General features: G+C 34.9%; 1 protein-coding gene across 4 annotated transcripts in view; it reads left to right on the top strand.

The window, feature by feature from the left end:
- The window catches only part of LOC149568608 (regulator of nonsense transcripts UPF3-like), an 88,083-nt gene extending 70,032 nt beyond the window's left edge, over positions 1–18,051 (top strand). For 2 of the 4 annotated variants that reach the window (XM_089821474.1, XM_089821476.1), the window contains exons 7-13: positions 3,090–3,249; positions 10,361–10,461; positions 11,470–11,674; positions 11,850–12,344; positions 12,517–12,641; positions 12,775–12,832; positions 16,875–18,051. In XM_089821474.1, the coding sequence (XP_089677600.1) occupies positions 3,090–3,249; positions 10,361–10,461; positions 11,470–11,674; positions 11,850–12,344; positions 12,517–12,641; positions 12,775–12,819 (1,131 nt within the window). In that variant the 3' untranslated portion in view covers positions 12,820–12,832; positions 16,875–18,051. The remainder of the gene's footprint in view (positions 1–3,089; positions 3,250–10,360; positions 10,462–11,469; positions 11,675–11,849; positions 12,345–12,516; positions 12,642–12,774; positions 12,833–16,874) is intronic. The other 2 variants (XM_089821475.1, XM_089821477.1) reach the window with 1 other exon arrangement.
- The last annotated feature ends 408 nt before the right edge of the window (positions 18,052–18,459 follow it).

Consider the following 18,459-nt stretch of genomic DNA (forward strand, 5'->3'; position numbering starts at 1 on the left):
AACTTATTAGTCATACTCTTAAGTTTTAATTAAAGATTTAAGCTTATTAGTCATACTCTTTTAAGTTTTAATTAAAGATTTAAGCTTATTAGTCATACTCTTATGAATACATAAGGGCAATCAATAACAATGCCATTGTTATGATGTTGAAAAGATGAAGGCAACAGACAGAACAATCATATGTTAAACAATACATCATAAAGGGAGTGAAAACATAATGGAATCATCAAAGGAACACACCAACAATCAATCACTATGAATTGCTATTCTGATCAATGATAAAATTCAACATTAGATGCAGGAACTATGACTGGTCCTACTGGAGAAAATGGATTTGATGATTCAGTAAAATATATCTTAACAAATCAGCAGTCCAACTTGAATCTTTTATTTGCCACTAATAAGTATTGTTAAGTAAGGGACTATCAAATATATTCCAAACATATCTTCGAAAGAGAATATGATAGTTTTATCAATTACACGGGAAGCTGTGATTATGATTACAAAGTAGTGATACCACCTATACAACATAGACTTGTATAATGATTAGTATCCAATATAAAATAATAAATATGACTTGTATTGAGTGACATAAAAATATATGCTTCTAGTTTTGATTGTGTAACAGTTTTTAGCATCAACGTTTCGGATCATGCTTAGCGATTCATCATCAGGATGAAGGAGAGTGCAGGAAATGAAAAATGAAAGGGATGCAGACTTAGAACCGCTCAAGGGATATAAGGAGGGGGGAAGGGAGGAACAGGCAAAGCAAGGGAGGGTGGGAAGCAAAAGGGAGAATAAAAAGTCAATGAAGAAGAAAAATTGAAAAGAATGAAAATGTCAACCTAAACAAGACAAGACTCAAGCCAATAACAGAGAAAACAAAATTGTATACATGCATAAACAATATATACCTAAACAGAGGAAAAACAACAAATTAAGAAAATAAGGAACCTCAAAAAATAAAAAATAAACATAACTCAGAATAAAAGGGGGCAATAATTGCCAAGCTGAAATAAAGAAACTCAAAAAGCAACCTGGACTTCATGAAAAATAGAAATAAAAGAGAAAATACCACACGAAAGGAGAAGCAAAGAAATGTGTGTGTGAGAGAATGAGAGAAATGTGTGTGTGAGAGAGAGAGAGAGAGAGGGAGAGAGGGAGAGAGGGGGGTAGAGAGAGAGAGAGAGAGAGAGAGAGAGAGAGAGAGAGAGAGAGAGACATGCATGCATATGTGTGTGTGTATAATATATACATATTAATATACAAGTACAAATACATGTAAATATACATATATAAAAATGTTCATCTTACTAATGTAATTAGTATATACAAACACATATCAATAAATAAACATCCAAATAAATAAATAAATATGGGGAGAGAGAGACAGAGTAAAAAACACTAGAATAAAAAAACTGCAGACTGTGCGTATAATATATACATATTAATATACAAGTACAAAATTACAAATACATGTAAATATACATATATAAAAACGTTCATCTTACTAATGTAATTAGTATATACAAATGCATATCAGTATATAAACATCCAAATAAACAAATAAATAAATAAATAAATAAATAAATAAATAAATAAATAAATATATATATATATACAGAGAGAGAGAGAGAGAGAGTAAATAAACTGCAGACGGTTATTTAGCCAATTCATTGTCACTACCGGCAATAGTAGTATATCCAATCCACTGAACTCAGGCATTTAATGTTGATTGTTTCACTTTACCCAAGTCGCCTCCATGGGAATATTTGCTTAGGAAAGGTTAACGTTGTAACTTAGTTTGGCTTGGCCCCCTTCTATGAACTTAAGTGAATACTTAATTTCATCTCAGCAACTATAGCAACTATAGCATTCTTTTGTTAATTATTTCAATCTGGTTCAGTCAGCTCTATGCTCTTTATTGCTTATAAATGTTCTTTTGAATCAAACTTTTAGCAGCTAAAAAGTTTTAAATAACATCATATGTTGTTCTGATGAGATGTTCTTTAAAATCTGAGAGTTTTTTTTGTGGTATTTCATATTTAACAATTATGTTTTGCTTATCCAGATCATTGGCTTTGGAAAGGGAAATTTTATTTCCTAATATTATGCTTGCTAGGTTTATTAAGGCTTGAAGGATATAAATGCCTTATTTGAAATTCTATTTGTCAAGTATGCTGGAAAAATTATAGTTGTTAATGATTTATATGCAATAAGTTGGTAAGCATTTTGAAATTCCATTATCTTTTTCCAATTTTATATTTAGATACAAGGCTTGCTAAATGTATTTTTGCTTAGCATGAACTGGATACTTGGCAAATGTAAATTTTTCGCAATCACTTGTTTGGTATTGCAAATTTGACTTTGTTTGCAACATGTATACTAGTTTGTAGACTCGGACTTGGGGAGTACTAGACAAGCCCAAAATTTTCTACTTGGCAAAAAACTCAGAAAACTCGACAAAAACTCAACAACTCAGAAACAACTAAAAATTAAATTTTTTTAAAGAAACATATTTGTTTTGTACAAGTCAATCACAAAATGTATTAAATTAAAAATTGAGATCTGAAAAGTGAGAGCATAGTTTTATAGCAAAATTTGCTTGTGAAAAACACATTTTAACCTGCATGTTACCTACATTGACATTTTTACCCATGGTTTTATGTCTATAAAAATGTGGGAATTAAAACTTGTGAGTACTTGACCAACAAAAATAGGAGGGAGTACTCGGCAGCTTGGGGAGTACTTGGAATGTTTGTAAACTATGACTATACCATCTCTACAAATGTACATTGGGCTGGTAGATAAATGGAAAACAAATATTTTTAATCATATAAACAAGCCTTATTTCATCTGATTCTCCAAAATTACCTGTAATAGTAAATACACAATCTGAATGCATGTTGACAAATCTTCAAATTTCCAGGGTTTAGATTTTCAAATCAGAAGTTAATAAAATTAATGTATATCATTTGGATTAGAGAGATGCTATTCTTTTTTATGCCAATAGTGGCTCTTATCTTTTTTTACTCTTAAAATTAGAGGATATGTATGTTTGGATCTGTGCTGATGGTTGTTTACTGCAGTATGTCGTGAGGGATTATACAAGGACTGCAGGCAATAAGGATAAATCAACTTATATATTAGTTCCCCGGCGAGAAGATCAGCAACACCCCGAGTCAGATCTGTCAGTACAAGTTGTTTCGAACATAGACTTTTTTGAAGAGGATCCTGTAAGAAATATAGGTAATTAACTGAAAATTTATGCTATATGTATTGGATGCTCAGGCTTGTTTCGTGCAACTTACCAAATTTTATTATAATATGGGCCCGGGAAACAATTCTTGCTTTGATGCTTAATTGATTGTTTCTGTACTTGATATGATGCCATTTATTTGCATTACTTGTCATCTCCTAGACACTTTAGCTGCTGTTTTGAATGTAGTTCAGAGTCGTAATTCTGTAACTAATACCACTGGGTGATGGCCTCATTTACCATTTGACGATCCTCATAATCTCTAAAATGTTGATGACATCAAGAATAGATTTGTCCCTGAATATTTTCATTTCAGGTGCTTTTGCATACTGACTATTTGGTATGATTAGAGGTCACTGTGTTTATAACATTGTCTTTATTTGTACTTTTGAGACCCTTGATCAGGCATAAGTGCAAGGATGCAATCCTGAATTTGTGCTTACATTTGCTATTTGCTAGCACCCCGGACCTTGTTTTAAATGATAGAGAAGTGTGTCGAATTTCCAACACCATGGTGTTAATGGTGTTTTATCAATGCAGAGCAATGGTTGTTTTTATCTGTACTTTTGAGACCCTTGATCAGTCATAAATGTAAGAATGGAATCCGTGCTTCTGCTATTCGCAAGCACCCCTTGTTTCAAATTAGGAGGAGGGTTGTGGAATTTCTAACACCAGTGGTGTCAATGGTTTTTTAGCAATGCAGAACAACGGGACCATTCTGCTCCTGAATTGATTGGTAACATGTACAGTAAAACATTAGGGTCAAGCTGTGACAAATTGTCATCTCCACACCCTGAACAATTTTGTAATTTATTTCTTCTAAGTTTTGATGCGTAAAGAAATTTAGTTGTGATGTAATTGTGGCCAAATTGTTCTCATGAGAACAACTTACCAAGATTCAAGAAGAGTCAATTAAAGTGTGGCACAGTTGTTCCTAGATTATTGTAATATTTCATTAGAATAACTGATTAAGAAGAGGAAAGTGATTTTGTGTCGGTGGAATTATTTAACTAGTTATTGTTTGAGATTCTAAACTTAAAACAGGCACATGAGACATCACAGAATAAATGTAATTACATTTGCCAACCAGTTATCCAAGTAATGATAACATCTCTAATCCCAAGGAACCAAAATAGACAGGAAGCAATAATGGAACATCAGTTATGAAAGTTGAACCAATAACAGTACCCATAGAGTATCAAAGAACTCACAGGTAGGATTTTATTGTATAGAAGCTGGATACTTTTCTGTCCCTCCTCAGGTGTGCGTATCCCTGACTCAGTTGCGGCCTGGTACACGTCAGATACTATATCCATGTGTGCCCAAGGATTCTTGATGTAAATTCTATGGGATTTTTTGTATACAAAATTGATGTAAATATTCACAATTTAATTTAAAAAAAATTGGTATAAACAAAATCTAGACCAAATAAGAACGACAAGTGAAATGTTTTTCTATTTCTGCAACCCTTTTTTTTGGCTATCTTCCAATCCAACTCTACTATTTTTTGCAGTTTGTAAAGGTAAGTTGCCAGTTCGGGTGTATATATATATGTGTGTGTGTGTGTGTGTATAATATATATATCTACATGCATGTGGGTGTGCATGTGTTTTAGATTTACACAATCCATGAGGTCAATTGCAAATTGTTTCTGGATTTGATTGTGCAAGTATTTTTGCATCAAATTCAGAAACATTTTTCAATGCACATATAAATATATGTATTATGTATCTATGTACATGTATAAGTAATAAAACTATAAAATTAAAATAATATTATATTAAGTTTAAATACATTATAATACATCTAAAAAAATATTTTAATATAATAAATATATTTGAAGTGACCGATTCGGATGCAGATCCAAAAGCAGATATGGGAGCGGGATTTTTTTTTGGATACAGATGCGTTTGGAAACGTTTCTCTCTATATTAATATGTATGCATTATTTGTTATCTCTATGTTTAATGTCATGATTAAGGAGATTGCTCAAGCCTCAAATGATCATCGAAAGATTTAGGATTAGGTATGGAGACCATAAGATATGCGCAGTATTTGGACAGAGTTCTGCTTAAACCAACATTCCTCTCTACTTCCTCATCCTATGTACTTGAACTGGGCTTTGCCTCTCTTTGCATCAGATAGTTTGTGGTCGCTATATGCCAATATAGAAGTTTATGCTCGTCATCCCGCTCTGTAGTCTATCCCAAACCTTCACAGTTGTTTTCTCCCAAAATCAGATCATGATAGGACACCAATCTGTTCCTACAGATTTTGACATCTTCATTTCCTATCGGGCATCTCTACTTAAGTTGTCCAACAAAAATATATTTTCAGATCAATTCCGATAGAGACTGGGTGGGTGTAGCAGGCTGTAACAAAGCCAGTGAGACAGAGAAATCTAGTGAGTTTACAAACCCAAGGAGGGATATGTGAGTAGGTGTGGGTTATAGAGTATTGTGATATCTGTTTCTTTTAGTATTTACCTCGGCAGTGCATGCGGAACCAGTTGGATATTTGAACAGTGTATTAGTTGCGAAAGAAACAAATTATTATTAATCTTCAAGAAAACAGATGGGTGTCCTCATCGTGTGTGTTAGTATCAATTGATCTGGCAGTGACATTGGGATACACAAGCAAACATACAGAGTTGAAGACGACTCTAAGACCAAAATCAGATAAATAAAATAGAAGATATTAAGGAGCCTGTGGATAAATGCATTGTGCCAGCATCCACAAAGCTTCAAAATGCATCCCGCATCCGTCCGCATCTGCCTTTGCTTCCAGGCTCTAGGAGGCCATATCAGTAACTTAGAATATATTTATTATTTTAATTTAATCATTATTAATATAAAATTTAGAGAACAAATTATCCTAGGAAAACCCTCCAACTTGAGGGGAAGAACTTATTATGGTAAAATAATGTATGTGTTATTAAATAGAGATCATAAATGATCTTTATATACAAGTATACACAAGAATGTTTCTATAACGAACAAAGAGAGAAATAGAAACATTCAGAAGAGAGAAACAAAGTTTCCATATTGAGCAAAGAGAGCTTATGGAAACGTAGAAGAAAAGTGACCATTAGAAATAAAAGTAAATCTATGGAAGAGAGAAACAAAATTACAGAGGTTTTACTCTAGTACCCTCCATTAATGGTCAATCTAACTTCAAAACAAAAGAATTGTAGGAATATCTTCAAAAGGCATAAAAGGCAAACTCGGGTGAATCAATGAGCTCTGCATGTTCTGCAAAAAATGGTTTGTGGTAGTATTGACTCTGGTAGGATGAGTGTTAGTACACAGAACAAGCGCCTCAAGGCGACATCAGATCATCATCGTTCTCTTCTTCCAGGTGTAGTAGTTCTTTCCATTGAATCATTGATTGCCTTCCAAGAGAACTTTGAGACAGATTGACGGAAGACCTCAAAAAAATGGAAGGACACCTAGAAGAGAGTTCGAAAAACCCACAAAGAATCTGAAATTAGATTTTGAATCCGCTGGCTCAAAAATTGAGGCACAAAAAATGATGCACCCAAAAAATACGGAGACTGACCCAGGTGAGATCTGCATAAACCCACCAAAATCTGCATTTTATTTCCCAAAATGACATAATTTGAGAATTTTGCAAGAAACCCTAGCAGTCTTTGGAAAAGACAAGAAAGTGTAGTTTTGATTGCAAAAATGGTGGAAAAACAAATACTGCTGGACGAAAATCAAAGATAGAGGGTTTAAAACACCCTAGATGCTGCCCTTTGCAAGAGATGTGTAGAGAAAAAATGTCAAAAATGCCCAAAAAGAAGGCCATGAAATTGCAGAAATAAGGGCTCACAAAAAAATGTCAAATGCAGGCCAAAAACGGCAAAAAAGCCAGTTGTTTTTCAGAGGAAGCTGGTCATGAGGCAGGTGAAAAGCAGATGATGCACAAGATGTAGGAGAAAAGCCGCCCAGAGAAAAAAATTATGCTGAAACCCCAGACGGATTTTAGAAAAATATTCCTGCAAACATTTTTTTGAACACACCTAGGCAAAGGATGTTGAAACTCGTGAGTCTAAAATTTATGAAGAAGTTAAAGATTTTAAAAAATCTAGTTCAAAAAATAACCGAGAATTTCAATAATGAAATTATTATTTTTTGAAAAAATAGCTCTGATACCATATTATGGTAAAATAACACGTGTTATTAAACAGAGATCATAAATGATCTATATATATACAAGTATACACAAGAATGTTTCTATAAAGAACAAAGAGAGAGAAATAGAAACAATTTGAAGAGAGAAACAAAGTTCAATATTGAACAGAGAGAGAATATGGAAACATAGAAGAAGAGTGACCATTAGAAGTAGAAGTAAATCTACGGAAGAGACACAATTAGAGAGATTATATAAAACTCAGCCACACCAAAAATATCTCTTTTATTAAATAAAATAAGTTCTTGTACAATGCTTGAACACAATAATGCAATACATATCACTCAAAGCAATCATATATATATGCATATATATATTGAATTGGGAGACTTCAAATCATAACTGAATGTCTCTTCAATTTCCAAAAGTGAGTCCCTTCATATTTCCAAACATGTCTCTTCACATAATAAAATTTCATATATTTAGGGCTAGACACTTGGCACAAGTTAGATGCCACATCACAGTCACTTGATTATAAGAAATATACAAATTTATATAATGGAAATTTTGTCATAATTCTCCTCTAGTTGCTGATGCATTGCAGAGGCATAATGCCAGTTTCAACATATAGCAATATCAGAGGTAAAGAACTCTATCTCAGCTATAATCTTCAACAGTAAAGTACTGATTAATATATATTATTTGTAAGGATCTTTATTCTAAATATATCATAATTGAGCTGTCAATGATATAATTAATAATACTGGCTCTTGGACATATTAACTTTAGAATCTAAATAGTGAGTATTATTAATATATAAATAAATATATTATTAAGAGTGGTCAGATTCGAAGAGTGACCTGACTTGGAAATCAATCTAACAGAAATCTGTCTTGAGGTTCTTAAAATCAGTAGCAGTGACACAGGTTTGCAGAAATCTGTCCTTCCAAACCTCACACATACCAAAATCCAATGTCAAAACTACCGTGGAAATCAACCTGGCAATCTCCTGTGAATCCAGGCTTGCATCTGGAGAATACGCGGACCCGTGCAACCCTGCACCCGCACCCAGCCCTTGACTCACGTACCTGGTAACAAAGTTGTAAAGCTTTAAATTAATTTATATCTATTTATATAGCACTTATCATTTATGTGTCTATATTGCTTTCAAATTATTGAGATTCTCCTTTAATACATTAGAAAATTGTGTTAAATATGTATGTGTTTTTTATATATGTAGTATCCAGCCATATCCATATTGAAGGTCTTGAAAAAGTCCTTATCCGTATCAAACACTGTATCCATATCCATTTCCATGCAACTTTGAAAGAGAGATATTAAGATGGTGGTAAAAAGTTTTGAAGTCCTCAGAGGGAGGATTGCTAAGCTCTTTCATAAACTTGTAGACAAAAATTGCGCAATCAAAAGAGATCACCAAAGTAAACTATGAAGTATAACTATGGACCACTAAGTGTCAAAGGCCTAACAAGGAATGTTGGTCTTATTCAGAAGAAAAGTAACAGAAACAGTGATATTAAAATAGTGCTATTAAGATGCTGTAAGATTGTGATTTCAAAAATATAGTTTCAATCTCCATGAAAAAAATTGTATGATGACAAGGTCCTTTCATGCTTTCTGCCCTCTTCATCTTATGATTTTCAAGTTTCTTTTGCCGAGATGCACGGTAAGATCCTTCAAGGGCTGTGATGTCAGAGATGAGATTTAAACTAAACTATGCAATGCAGTTTGACACAGAGTGCCTTCCAAATTCTTCAAAGTCTGTGTGGTGCAAATCTCTGTTCATTGATCTTTTGGCTTGAGGATATTTACTTATGGATCAGACAAAATGGCTGAACATGAAAAGAACCTAGGTTCAGTTACTTTATTACCATTTCCTCCAATGTGAACAGGATAGCCCTTAAAAACTAATCTGATGTCCATGCCTAATCAAATTCTGTCATATTGTTTAAAAAATAAAATGGCATGCAACAGCTTGACTTGGCTCAGGTCAACAGGAAAGGAATGGACATAACATAGATTTTCATAATGAGAGGGTTGGCAACCTTGGGAGAGCAGTGTAACTGTAAAGTTTCAACCTGCTTATGAAAGACATTCCCTAGTGGTATAGAGAGATTGCCAGCAGGCCATTTCTTATAGATTTCGTCCAATCAAAGCAGGGCTTTTACTACAGCAGGCTGGGGGAAACAGGCAGCATAAGTAGAATTGTAGTGGTGGCATGGCATTGCAAAGAAAGACCCATTTTGATGGGGAAAAAGGCTTGGAAAAACCGTAGAAGCCCTAAATCCAGCAGGTCAAAAGTTCACCAGCCTAAACCAGTAGCGAATTGACTGGAGACAAATCATGTAGATATGTTTGAGTTTTGACAAGCTGGTTTGTAAGCTCTGCTTAAGCTTTTGCTTTCTTTGTTGTTGTGTTGATGTAAGAATTAACATTTCACTTCAAGTGAGGGAACCTAGACTAGGCTTGCAATTCCTTTAGCCTTTTGCTTTCTTCTGAATTTGTGTTACAAACTTGTTATGCTCATCTAACGAGTTCATTTTTCCTTGCTTTACATATGTTTTCAAGTATTGTGCATTTGAGTTCATTTAAGATACTGATACTTAGCATGCCATGCTAATTCTTTGATCGAGAGTTGCAGTATGACTGGATAGCTGTGGAATTGTAGTTTCAAACTTTCAAGGCTTTATTTGTTTGTTTGTTTGTTTGAATTTTTTCTGATGGGTAATGGGCCAAAGCCAAGATTAATTATTGTTAGTCAAGCTCGAGTAGACTTGAACCCAAGACCTCCCATATGAGAGGCTCACAACTTTGTGATGTAGGCTGTTGCCTATTTTCAAGGCTTTACTGTTCTCAGTTTATTAACACTATATTTAATGTCTTTTTGTATACTGTTTAGTAGAGTGATTTTCATGTGCATATAATATATAAAGTCATTCTGATGCACAGCTATGATAATTGAAGGGACAACAAGTGGAGGGGATAGATCAGGTGAAACGGGGAAGAGAAAAGTGCTGCTCTTGAAAAATAAAGACAAGGAACCTATGAATGTAAGCAGCATTGAAATTATTGTTCTATTAAAATAGATACATGTGGTTACCTACAGTATGCAATTGATCACAGGCAATGCTATTAGTTTGATTAAGGTTAAAGTGTCAACTAAGTTTGACCAAGTGATCGAATTTCAATTAAGTTATCTTGTTTAATTATTCCTTTGGGGTGTCTTGACCTTTTTTCATAATCTCATACTAAGGTGCGATTTTTATTTTTAATTCAGTGTTTCCCGGGGATTTGCACCCCCCTCCCAAACCTCAGAGTACCTGTCCCCAAGACGTCCCCAGACTGGGTACTCGCATATCCAAGTACCCCCACCTCCACCATTCCGCAACCATGTTGCCGCTTGAATGAGGACTTGGATTTCTATTTGAATTTTGATTTTTGAAAGTTACTATTGGGTTTTGAATTTTGATTTTTGAAAGTTACTATTGGGTATGTCATATGCTACTATGTTGAAAGTTCAATGGTTCTAGTTCATGTTGAAATTTTTCTATGTTCAAGCATTTTAATTTGGTATGTTCTATTGAAACATCATCCTAACAAGCATATAAAGTTCTATATGTATACTATACAACACCCCTCCCTACCCTGTCCTCCCCTTGCTGCCATCCCCCGTCTGTCACCCTGCCGTCCCGAAAATGAGGCTAGTTTTCCTGTCCCAGAAACTTGTCCTGACGTCCTGCTGTCCCTACGTACCCCGTACTGGGGTTACATTGGACTTTAATTGTATTGATTTCTTTCATAAGCTATGGGCATTTTAAAGATGTATACGAAAAGTGTTTCCTACATCTATTGGTGGTGTTAAAATTATCTGTGCCCTGTACTTGTGCATTTGCATTCATGCTCAATGACATGGCTTATAAACTGGGTACTATTTTTTTGACATTTTTTTGAATATCAGGGACATATTGATGAAACATCTTCACTAAAATGATGCAATTGTTGGTGCTTCACCCCAAAGACAATTCTCAACCATCAAAAGTTTTTCTTCTGTCCAACAGATTGGTGGAGTATCAAATCAACTGGGTGTAACATCACCATTAAAAGGTTCTACAGGAACGTTAAGCTTCAAGCAGAACCAGCGCCGTGATGGTAGTGGAAGAATTATGAGAGGCATGCTTATGAGCAAGGAGCCTGAAGAATCTTCACAGTTGCTGTCGACCTCACAAACCGAGCAGCAAAGTCAACCTTCATATACACACAGGGGTAAGCAGCATCCCTGCACACTTTGTCTTGATTTACTTGAATGATTCCAATTTTATAGCTCTATTCACTTTAAAATTCCATTATTTATCTTTATTTACTTGGAAGATGTTCTTCTGCAACCCTGTTTTATTTACTCTCTCATATATTTTAATGTAAATGCCAAAACAAATATTAGATGAGAAGGCCACAGCAAACAGTTGTGCTGTTGCAAGTCTAGCTGTAAGACAAGACAGACGAATGAGGAACAAGGACAGGCCTGACCGTCCTGTTTGGACTCCCCGTCGACGTGCCGATGGAACCATGAGTGTAGATGAATCTCAATCATGTCTTCATTCTGCTTCTGCACAGGCCTCATCAGATGTGATTGTAGCCAAAAGATGTCAACCTAACCTAGAAGGGCTAATCCAATTTCAACAGGGAGTAGCATTTGGGCTTCCAGATACTGTAAAAGATGATACTTTACATGTGGATAATTCTGGCAGGTCAGAGGCCTTGGGGCGATCACAAAATGTTGAAGCAACAGAGGCTCTAGTCCACACAAATATTGGTGTGGTTTCTCTTTCAGAGCAACATACAATTCAAGAAGAAAAGAGTGAGATGATGATGACAAGCAGGACTGGAGATTGTAAAGGCCAAGGAATTGGACGGAATAATTTTGCTGGAGAAAATGGTTAGTTATCTATGCAGTTCTAATTTTTTTAATTTTTCAGCAATGAAAGGGGTAGCCTTTAATTTCAGTCCATACTAGATAAGTATTTATAAATTCTAACAACAATTTGTATCTATTTCTTATTTGTGTGTGTTAGTTCCTTTCTGAATGTCTGATAACTGTTCTCAAGCAGGGAACTACAGACAAGCTATGAGACGCCTTCCAGCACCAGGGATGAAGGAATTAGATAGTTCTCTGAGTGCATCTGATACAAAATCTCCCAAGCGTGGTGGTATTTTGGGCTATGGAAGCCATGAGGTGAGCTCACCTAATTGAAAGCAATAGATTTATTCCGACTTATGTTTTATTTGTTTTCTAAGAGCCTTAACTTTTTATGCCAAGGTTGGTATTGACTGCTCTTTCTTCTTTTTTTAATAATAATCATTTCCAGAAACAGGTTTGGGTTGCTGTTCAGAAATCAGGTTCTGGTTCTTAAGTTGTTGGAGATGGTAAGATCTATCTATTGATCTATAGTTAAATTACTTGCATTTTAGATTTTACAACCATGATTACAGAGGATACCACTTTTGCTAGGCTGGTTGCATTCTGCTCGCTGCTTTTGTATGCTCTTGTTATGTAAACAGAATTTTAAATTTGCTAGATACTGCATATTTTAAATGTAGGATACCTGATTCTTGCCAGGTTATCTCCTTGTGCAAGCACAATTTGTATAATGCTGGATGTTATGAATAAACAAAGGGTGCTTGATTCTTTCTGGGATCAGAGTCGCAACTAAAAAATATATTACATAAAAATCTATCTATCTATCTATTGATCTATAGTTAAATTACTTGCATTTTAGACTTTAAAACCATGATTACAGAGGATACCACTTCTGCTATTCTGGTTGCATTCTGCTTGCTGCTTTTTTATGAACTTGTTATGTAAACAGAATTTTAAATTTGCTAGACACTGCATGTTTTAAATGTAGGATACCTGATTCTTGCCAGGTTATCTCTTCGTGCAAGCACAATTTGTATAATGCTGGATGTTATGAATAAACAAAGGGTGCTTGATTCTTTCTGGGATCGGAGTCACAACTAAAAAATATATTACATAAAAATCTAACTACATGTTGAAATGATAATTGATTGAGATACTCAATATTAAACAAGGGAGAGGAATGTTCCTCAAATAATCACTTACAAGAAGAGGGAAACAATCAAGCACTAAAGACATAATAGAAAGTTGCTAAACTAACTAACCAACTTAAAGAGCAGAGAGTTATAAAAAGTTGACTGGCTGACTTAAAAGATAGTTACTTGCCTGACCGTTATACAAAATATTACAATATTACTTTAATACCCTGTTTCAATGCTCATTCTACTAACCTACAAAAATCTGCAAGTCATTTGGTCACAATTCCTTTTCTTTGGAACATTCTGCCACACGAGCTTGCTTTTGAGACTCTTCCTCTTTTTGTTAAACTTCTGCATAAGAACAAATTGAGTGCCTTCCAACTTGTTATTGGGAAACAATTCAAATCCTTGATGCAATGCTAAACATCACCCGCGATTGTGTTGAAAAATTGTTAAAAACTCCAGTACATTTGCAGGAACACTGTTTGCCCTAGAAACACTCTGCAAGAAACCACGGTTGTAAAAAAAAAATCATTAAAATATTTTGTCAAAGAGGGAAAGATGCGATTTTATGAAAAATTCAACAAAGACCTTTGTTTTAACTCTTGAGGATAAACAGTAAAAATCCACTATTTTTAAAAAAACTGTCAAAACAACCAGCAACCTATGACAAAAATGTTGAATTCCTGTGTAGGTGCGAGAGATCTCTTCACACTCAGTTCCCTATTGTTTGTGTTGCTACAGCTCGTTTGATCAAACTCCTCTATTTCTGTTCAGTGATCTCTCTGTCATTCTTAAGTTCTCTATGAGTCTTGCTGAGTTGGCTGTCATTGAATGAAGTCATCGTGATTTTGTAACTGTTGTTGTCTTGCTTCACGTCAGCCTGTTCCTTATGTCTTCTTTTATCTTTGATGATTTGCATCTTCTTTGAATCACACATCATTTGCATATCCGTCTTGCCGATGGGTGATGTCATGGTGGCCAGCTTGTGTTGATGCATTCAGTATTGACTCTCTTGTCATACGTATTGGCCAAGTCAGATTATTTATAGTCCTGTGGACCGCATACTTTATATTATCAATAGACCATGATAAGTGCGTGGAATGTGAAGAGTCTTTCTTGCGGGAGTTATGGATCGGTTCTGTCGTTTTCCTTTCTCTCCTACATATTTGATTAAAAGGATTATTTTCATGCATGGTTGCTGTTGGTTTGAGTTTCCCGTGTGCGGTGACTTCATGTCTGAAGTCTTTCACGTTCATCAGTAATCTGTAATCTATATATTTACTGCTCTCTGTCATTTGCTGAAAACTACAGGTTCTTGTTTGATGATTGAGGCGATAGTATCATTTCTATTTTGTTTTTAAAGAAGCTTTGTCTGCAGTAAGTTGATTATGTATTGTGATCAAGGCGACAGTATCATTTCTATTTGTGAATTTTGAGAAACTTAGGCATTGTATTTGATTCTTTTGCATCCTTCAATAAAAAGATCATTTTAGCTGGGCTGGGTTGTTTCCCTCGCTGAGGAGGGTTTTTCCCAGGATATTTTGATAGTGTTATGCACTTATTTTGCATTTATATTTCTATATCTTCTTCTGGTTCAAAATGAAAACTATGATTTTTGGGGAAAAAAATTAAGCATAATTCTTTACTCTGAAACAAAATGTGCAAAACCCTCTAATCAGAAAAACCACCACCCTCAGTCACAAGAACAGAGAACCTTGTAGGTCTAAGGGAAACATTATTCTTTTAGTGAAAAACGGTAATGAGATCTGCAGAAACCATGGTTTTGATTTAAAAATGCCTAAAGCGACTAGCTTTCAATTTTATTAAAAAATGGAGCAAATAATCTTCTAAAAAGTTCCTCACAAAATGTTAAGGAAAAGCCACTAATTTTATCTAAAAAAATCCACCAAAAAAACACCATAGATCGAAACCCAAATTCAATACTTGAGTAATGCCAAATCAACTTACTCTTCCATATGCAGAGGCTCTTGAAAACCTAAGTTACCGATGCTGGTTTTGATGCTGATGCGGGTGTGGGGTGCTGATGTGTGGTTTTTTTTTGGGGGAATTTTGGATGCGTTTGGGTGCGTCCATATATAAATATATATTTTAAAATTTTTATCTATATAAAAAAAAAATTAAAAAAAAGAAAAAGAAAAAAATATGTATATATATGCAAAGAAATACAAGAAATATACAAAATGATAAATAAACCATTCCATAGCTATTAACATATGCAAAATGCCAAAATGGAGACCAAATGAGAAGAGATCCCAGCTGCAAACAAAATTAGAGGAATGAGAAATGAATGGCCTATATTAGGGCCGTTTTAGGGTTTTGGAGCAAAAAGGAGATAAAATATAATAAAAAAAACCATTTTAACACGTTTTATCGTGTCACTTAAGTGACTTGGTGCCTAAAAAGTCTGGATGCTCTTTGGATTCACCCGGATGCTTGATGGATGCTTTCACAAGCATCCTGCAAGCAACCACAGGCAGAAGCCACACTTCCTGCCCACCTCCGTGATGCTTCCAAAAGCATCCCCACATCCCTGCTCATCCACACCCGCACCCACACCCTGGCCAAACTGCCAAGCATTGCTATCACCTGTATTTTCAAACCCATCATAACCATAGGCAGCATCTATTCCAAAATCAAGAGGAAGCCGGGCATTGAGATCAGAATCAGGATTAGTAATGGCCCTTCGAAGAGTAAATGACTGGCAATTGAAGATCCTGGATAGGGCAGCGCCATCCACATGGGCTGCAATATCATCCTCCGACATCTCGACTTCCAACCAGACCCTATAATATCTCGGAAGGTATTTAACATGACTAAACAACTTAAAAGAAAGTTACTAAACGCTGACTTAAAGAAAGTTATTTACATGGTGTTATACTAAATATTAAAATATTGCTTTAATATTGTATCTATGATAAATTATAGTGCACCCCAAAATATGACTAAAATTTATAAACAAACATGTCAAATATATATTCTACTTGGTTACTATTAATATTATTAGCTGGTTTTAACAAACTTAGGAGTCCTACATTACTGTGGTAACATAGTGGCTTAGGACTTTTGGTTATGAAGTGAATGATATTTTTAAGTGAATTTGATATTCCTGGTCCCCATATGTAACAATCCCTATACGTTAGAAAGTTAAGAGCTCCATGAAGTTTGTTGCACTTCTATAAGTTTCTCTGTATGCAAAAACAATGCAGTCATTGGAAAGGAATTGCTGAACTTGCAGAATCTTATTAAATATAATGGATTAATTGGTACAGACATTGTTTGCATTGTGGTGTATAATTTGATAAAGCAGGGCATTGTCTTGATTCCTTATTTTTGTAGCTCTGTATGTCAATGTAAGTTTCTGAAATTAAAATGCACCCTTTCTATGCAGATTGTGGAAGCTATGCAACTGGGTATAATGTGGGTTGTTGGCTGTGGTCGTACCTTCAATTTCAGCATTATTTTGACTTGTACAAGCTATTCATTTCTAATGTAATGAAGTATGCCACTGGCATTTTTTCAGTTGGTAAAGCATAACAGGTATGGCAGAAACATGGACATACAGAGAGCTGGTGAATCCACGGAGCTTTGTGACTGCTACACAAATATGGTTGCAGTCTAGCTCTGGTCAACTGGCTTGGACTGTCCAAGTGATAAATTTACAAGCTGGCAAATTTCATGGATTATCTGGTTGAGACCATTTGTTTTGGGAGACAAAAATCTTTACGTTGTTTGTACTGGAGAGTACATATACCTGGATTAGGAGGAAGGTTATTTGCTGGATTGGCCTATTACTGGTGCATTTTTTTGTCAAAGCACCTCTGGTGGCTTAATTGTCGTCTTTGTTCCAGTAACGATGGTTAGTGTGTGTTCAATAATGTACAGAAATTATACAATTCCAGTATACAGGCTTTGCCTCATGAAGGCACAAGTGGGTTCTTGCTATAACTTCCCATGTTTGGCAGAACTGGATTGTAGAATGAAGTTTGATTCTCATGCACAATCTCTGCCTTGAGACTGGGGTTCCTAGCCAATTAATTTTTGCTGCCAAGGATCTACCTTTGGGAAACATCACCATGTTATTGCTTCTCTGCAGAAATGTGTAAGCAATTGAATTTTACAATCAGGTATCCTTAAACTAAGCAGCACCAACCAAGGGAGTCCCAATTCAATAGTTTGTCTTTTATCACTGCTGACCTGTAGAGCTAAGCTGGATGTGTGAGTTGGACTGTTTATGAATTACATGGAAGTTTCAGTTGAGAAAAGTATTAAATGAAATGAGACTTATAGAATACTGCCTAAATAAAGCTTTTCTGAGAGTATGGCTTATATAGATAACATGGGCTTGCAAAAAATAATATTGTACATGTTGCCATCTATCTTCAATTTTGGAAGTTCTGAGCATTTTATCATATTTATTGTGAACTCATGCCCATTATTTATCCATGTTATGGGAATGGAATAGCCATATCAGGGAAAAATGCTACTTTGGTGGCTTCTCTGATTTGCATTGAAATAACAATTTACTTCTCTTAAGTCCAGATCTGGATATTTGATTATTTGGACTACCCTCAGTCTTCATGTGCCGTTCTCTAGTTTAGAAGACTTGTGAATAGTTTGTTGAGTATTTTTTGTCTATGTTTGGTTGAAGTTTTGAATCAGTTTGCATCTGCAAAGGAATATGGCCCTAAATCTTCAGAATATATTTTCAGTAGCAGTATTGGCTTGAGCTTATAATAATGATTTATATGAATCATCATGATCTTAATTTCATATAGTGATTTAGCAAATCAAAGTTTAGGGCCATCATTAAAAATAATAAAAATTCCTGAAATTGGCAAGAAATAGCAAATAACGTGTGGAAGTTTGTTAAAAATTTTGCTTGTTAGTTGCATTTAGAAATGCTTTCAGATTGCAATTCAATTTCTTTTTTAGTTTGCTTGATTTCTCTAGAAGCAATTTATGGATTTGCAGAC

Source organism: Cupressus sempervirens, chromosome 3, assembly GCF_028749045.1.
Source record: "Cupressus sempervirens isolate cs-2001-9-10 chromosome 3, ASM2874904v1, whole genome shotgun sequence".
In the NCBI taxonomy this organism is placed as follows: Eukaryota; Viridiplantae; Streptophyta; class Pinopsida; order Cupressales; family Cupressaceae; genus Cupressus; species Cupressus sempervirens.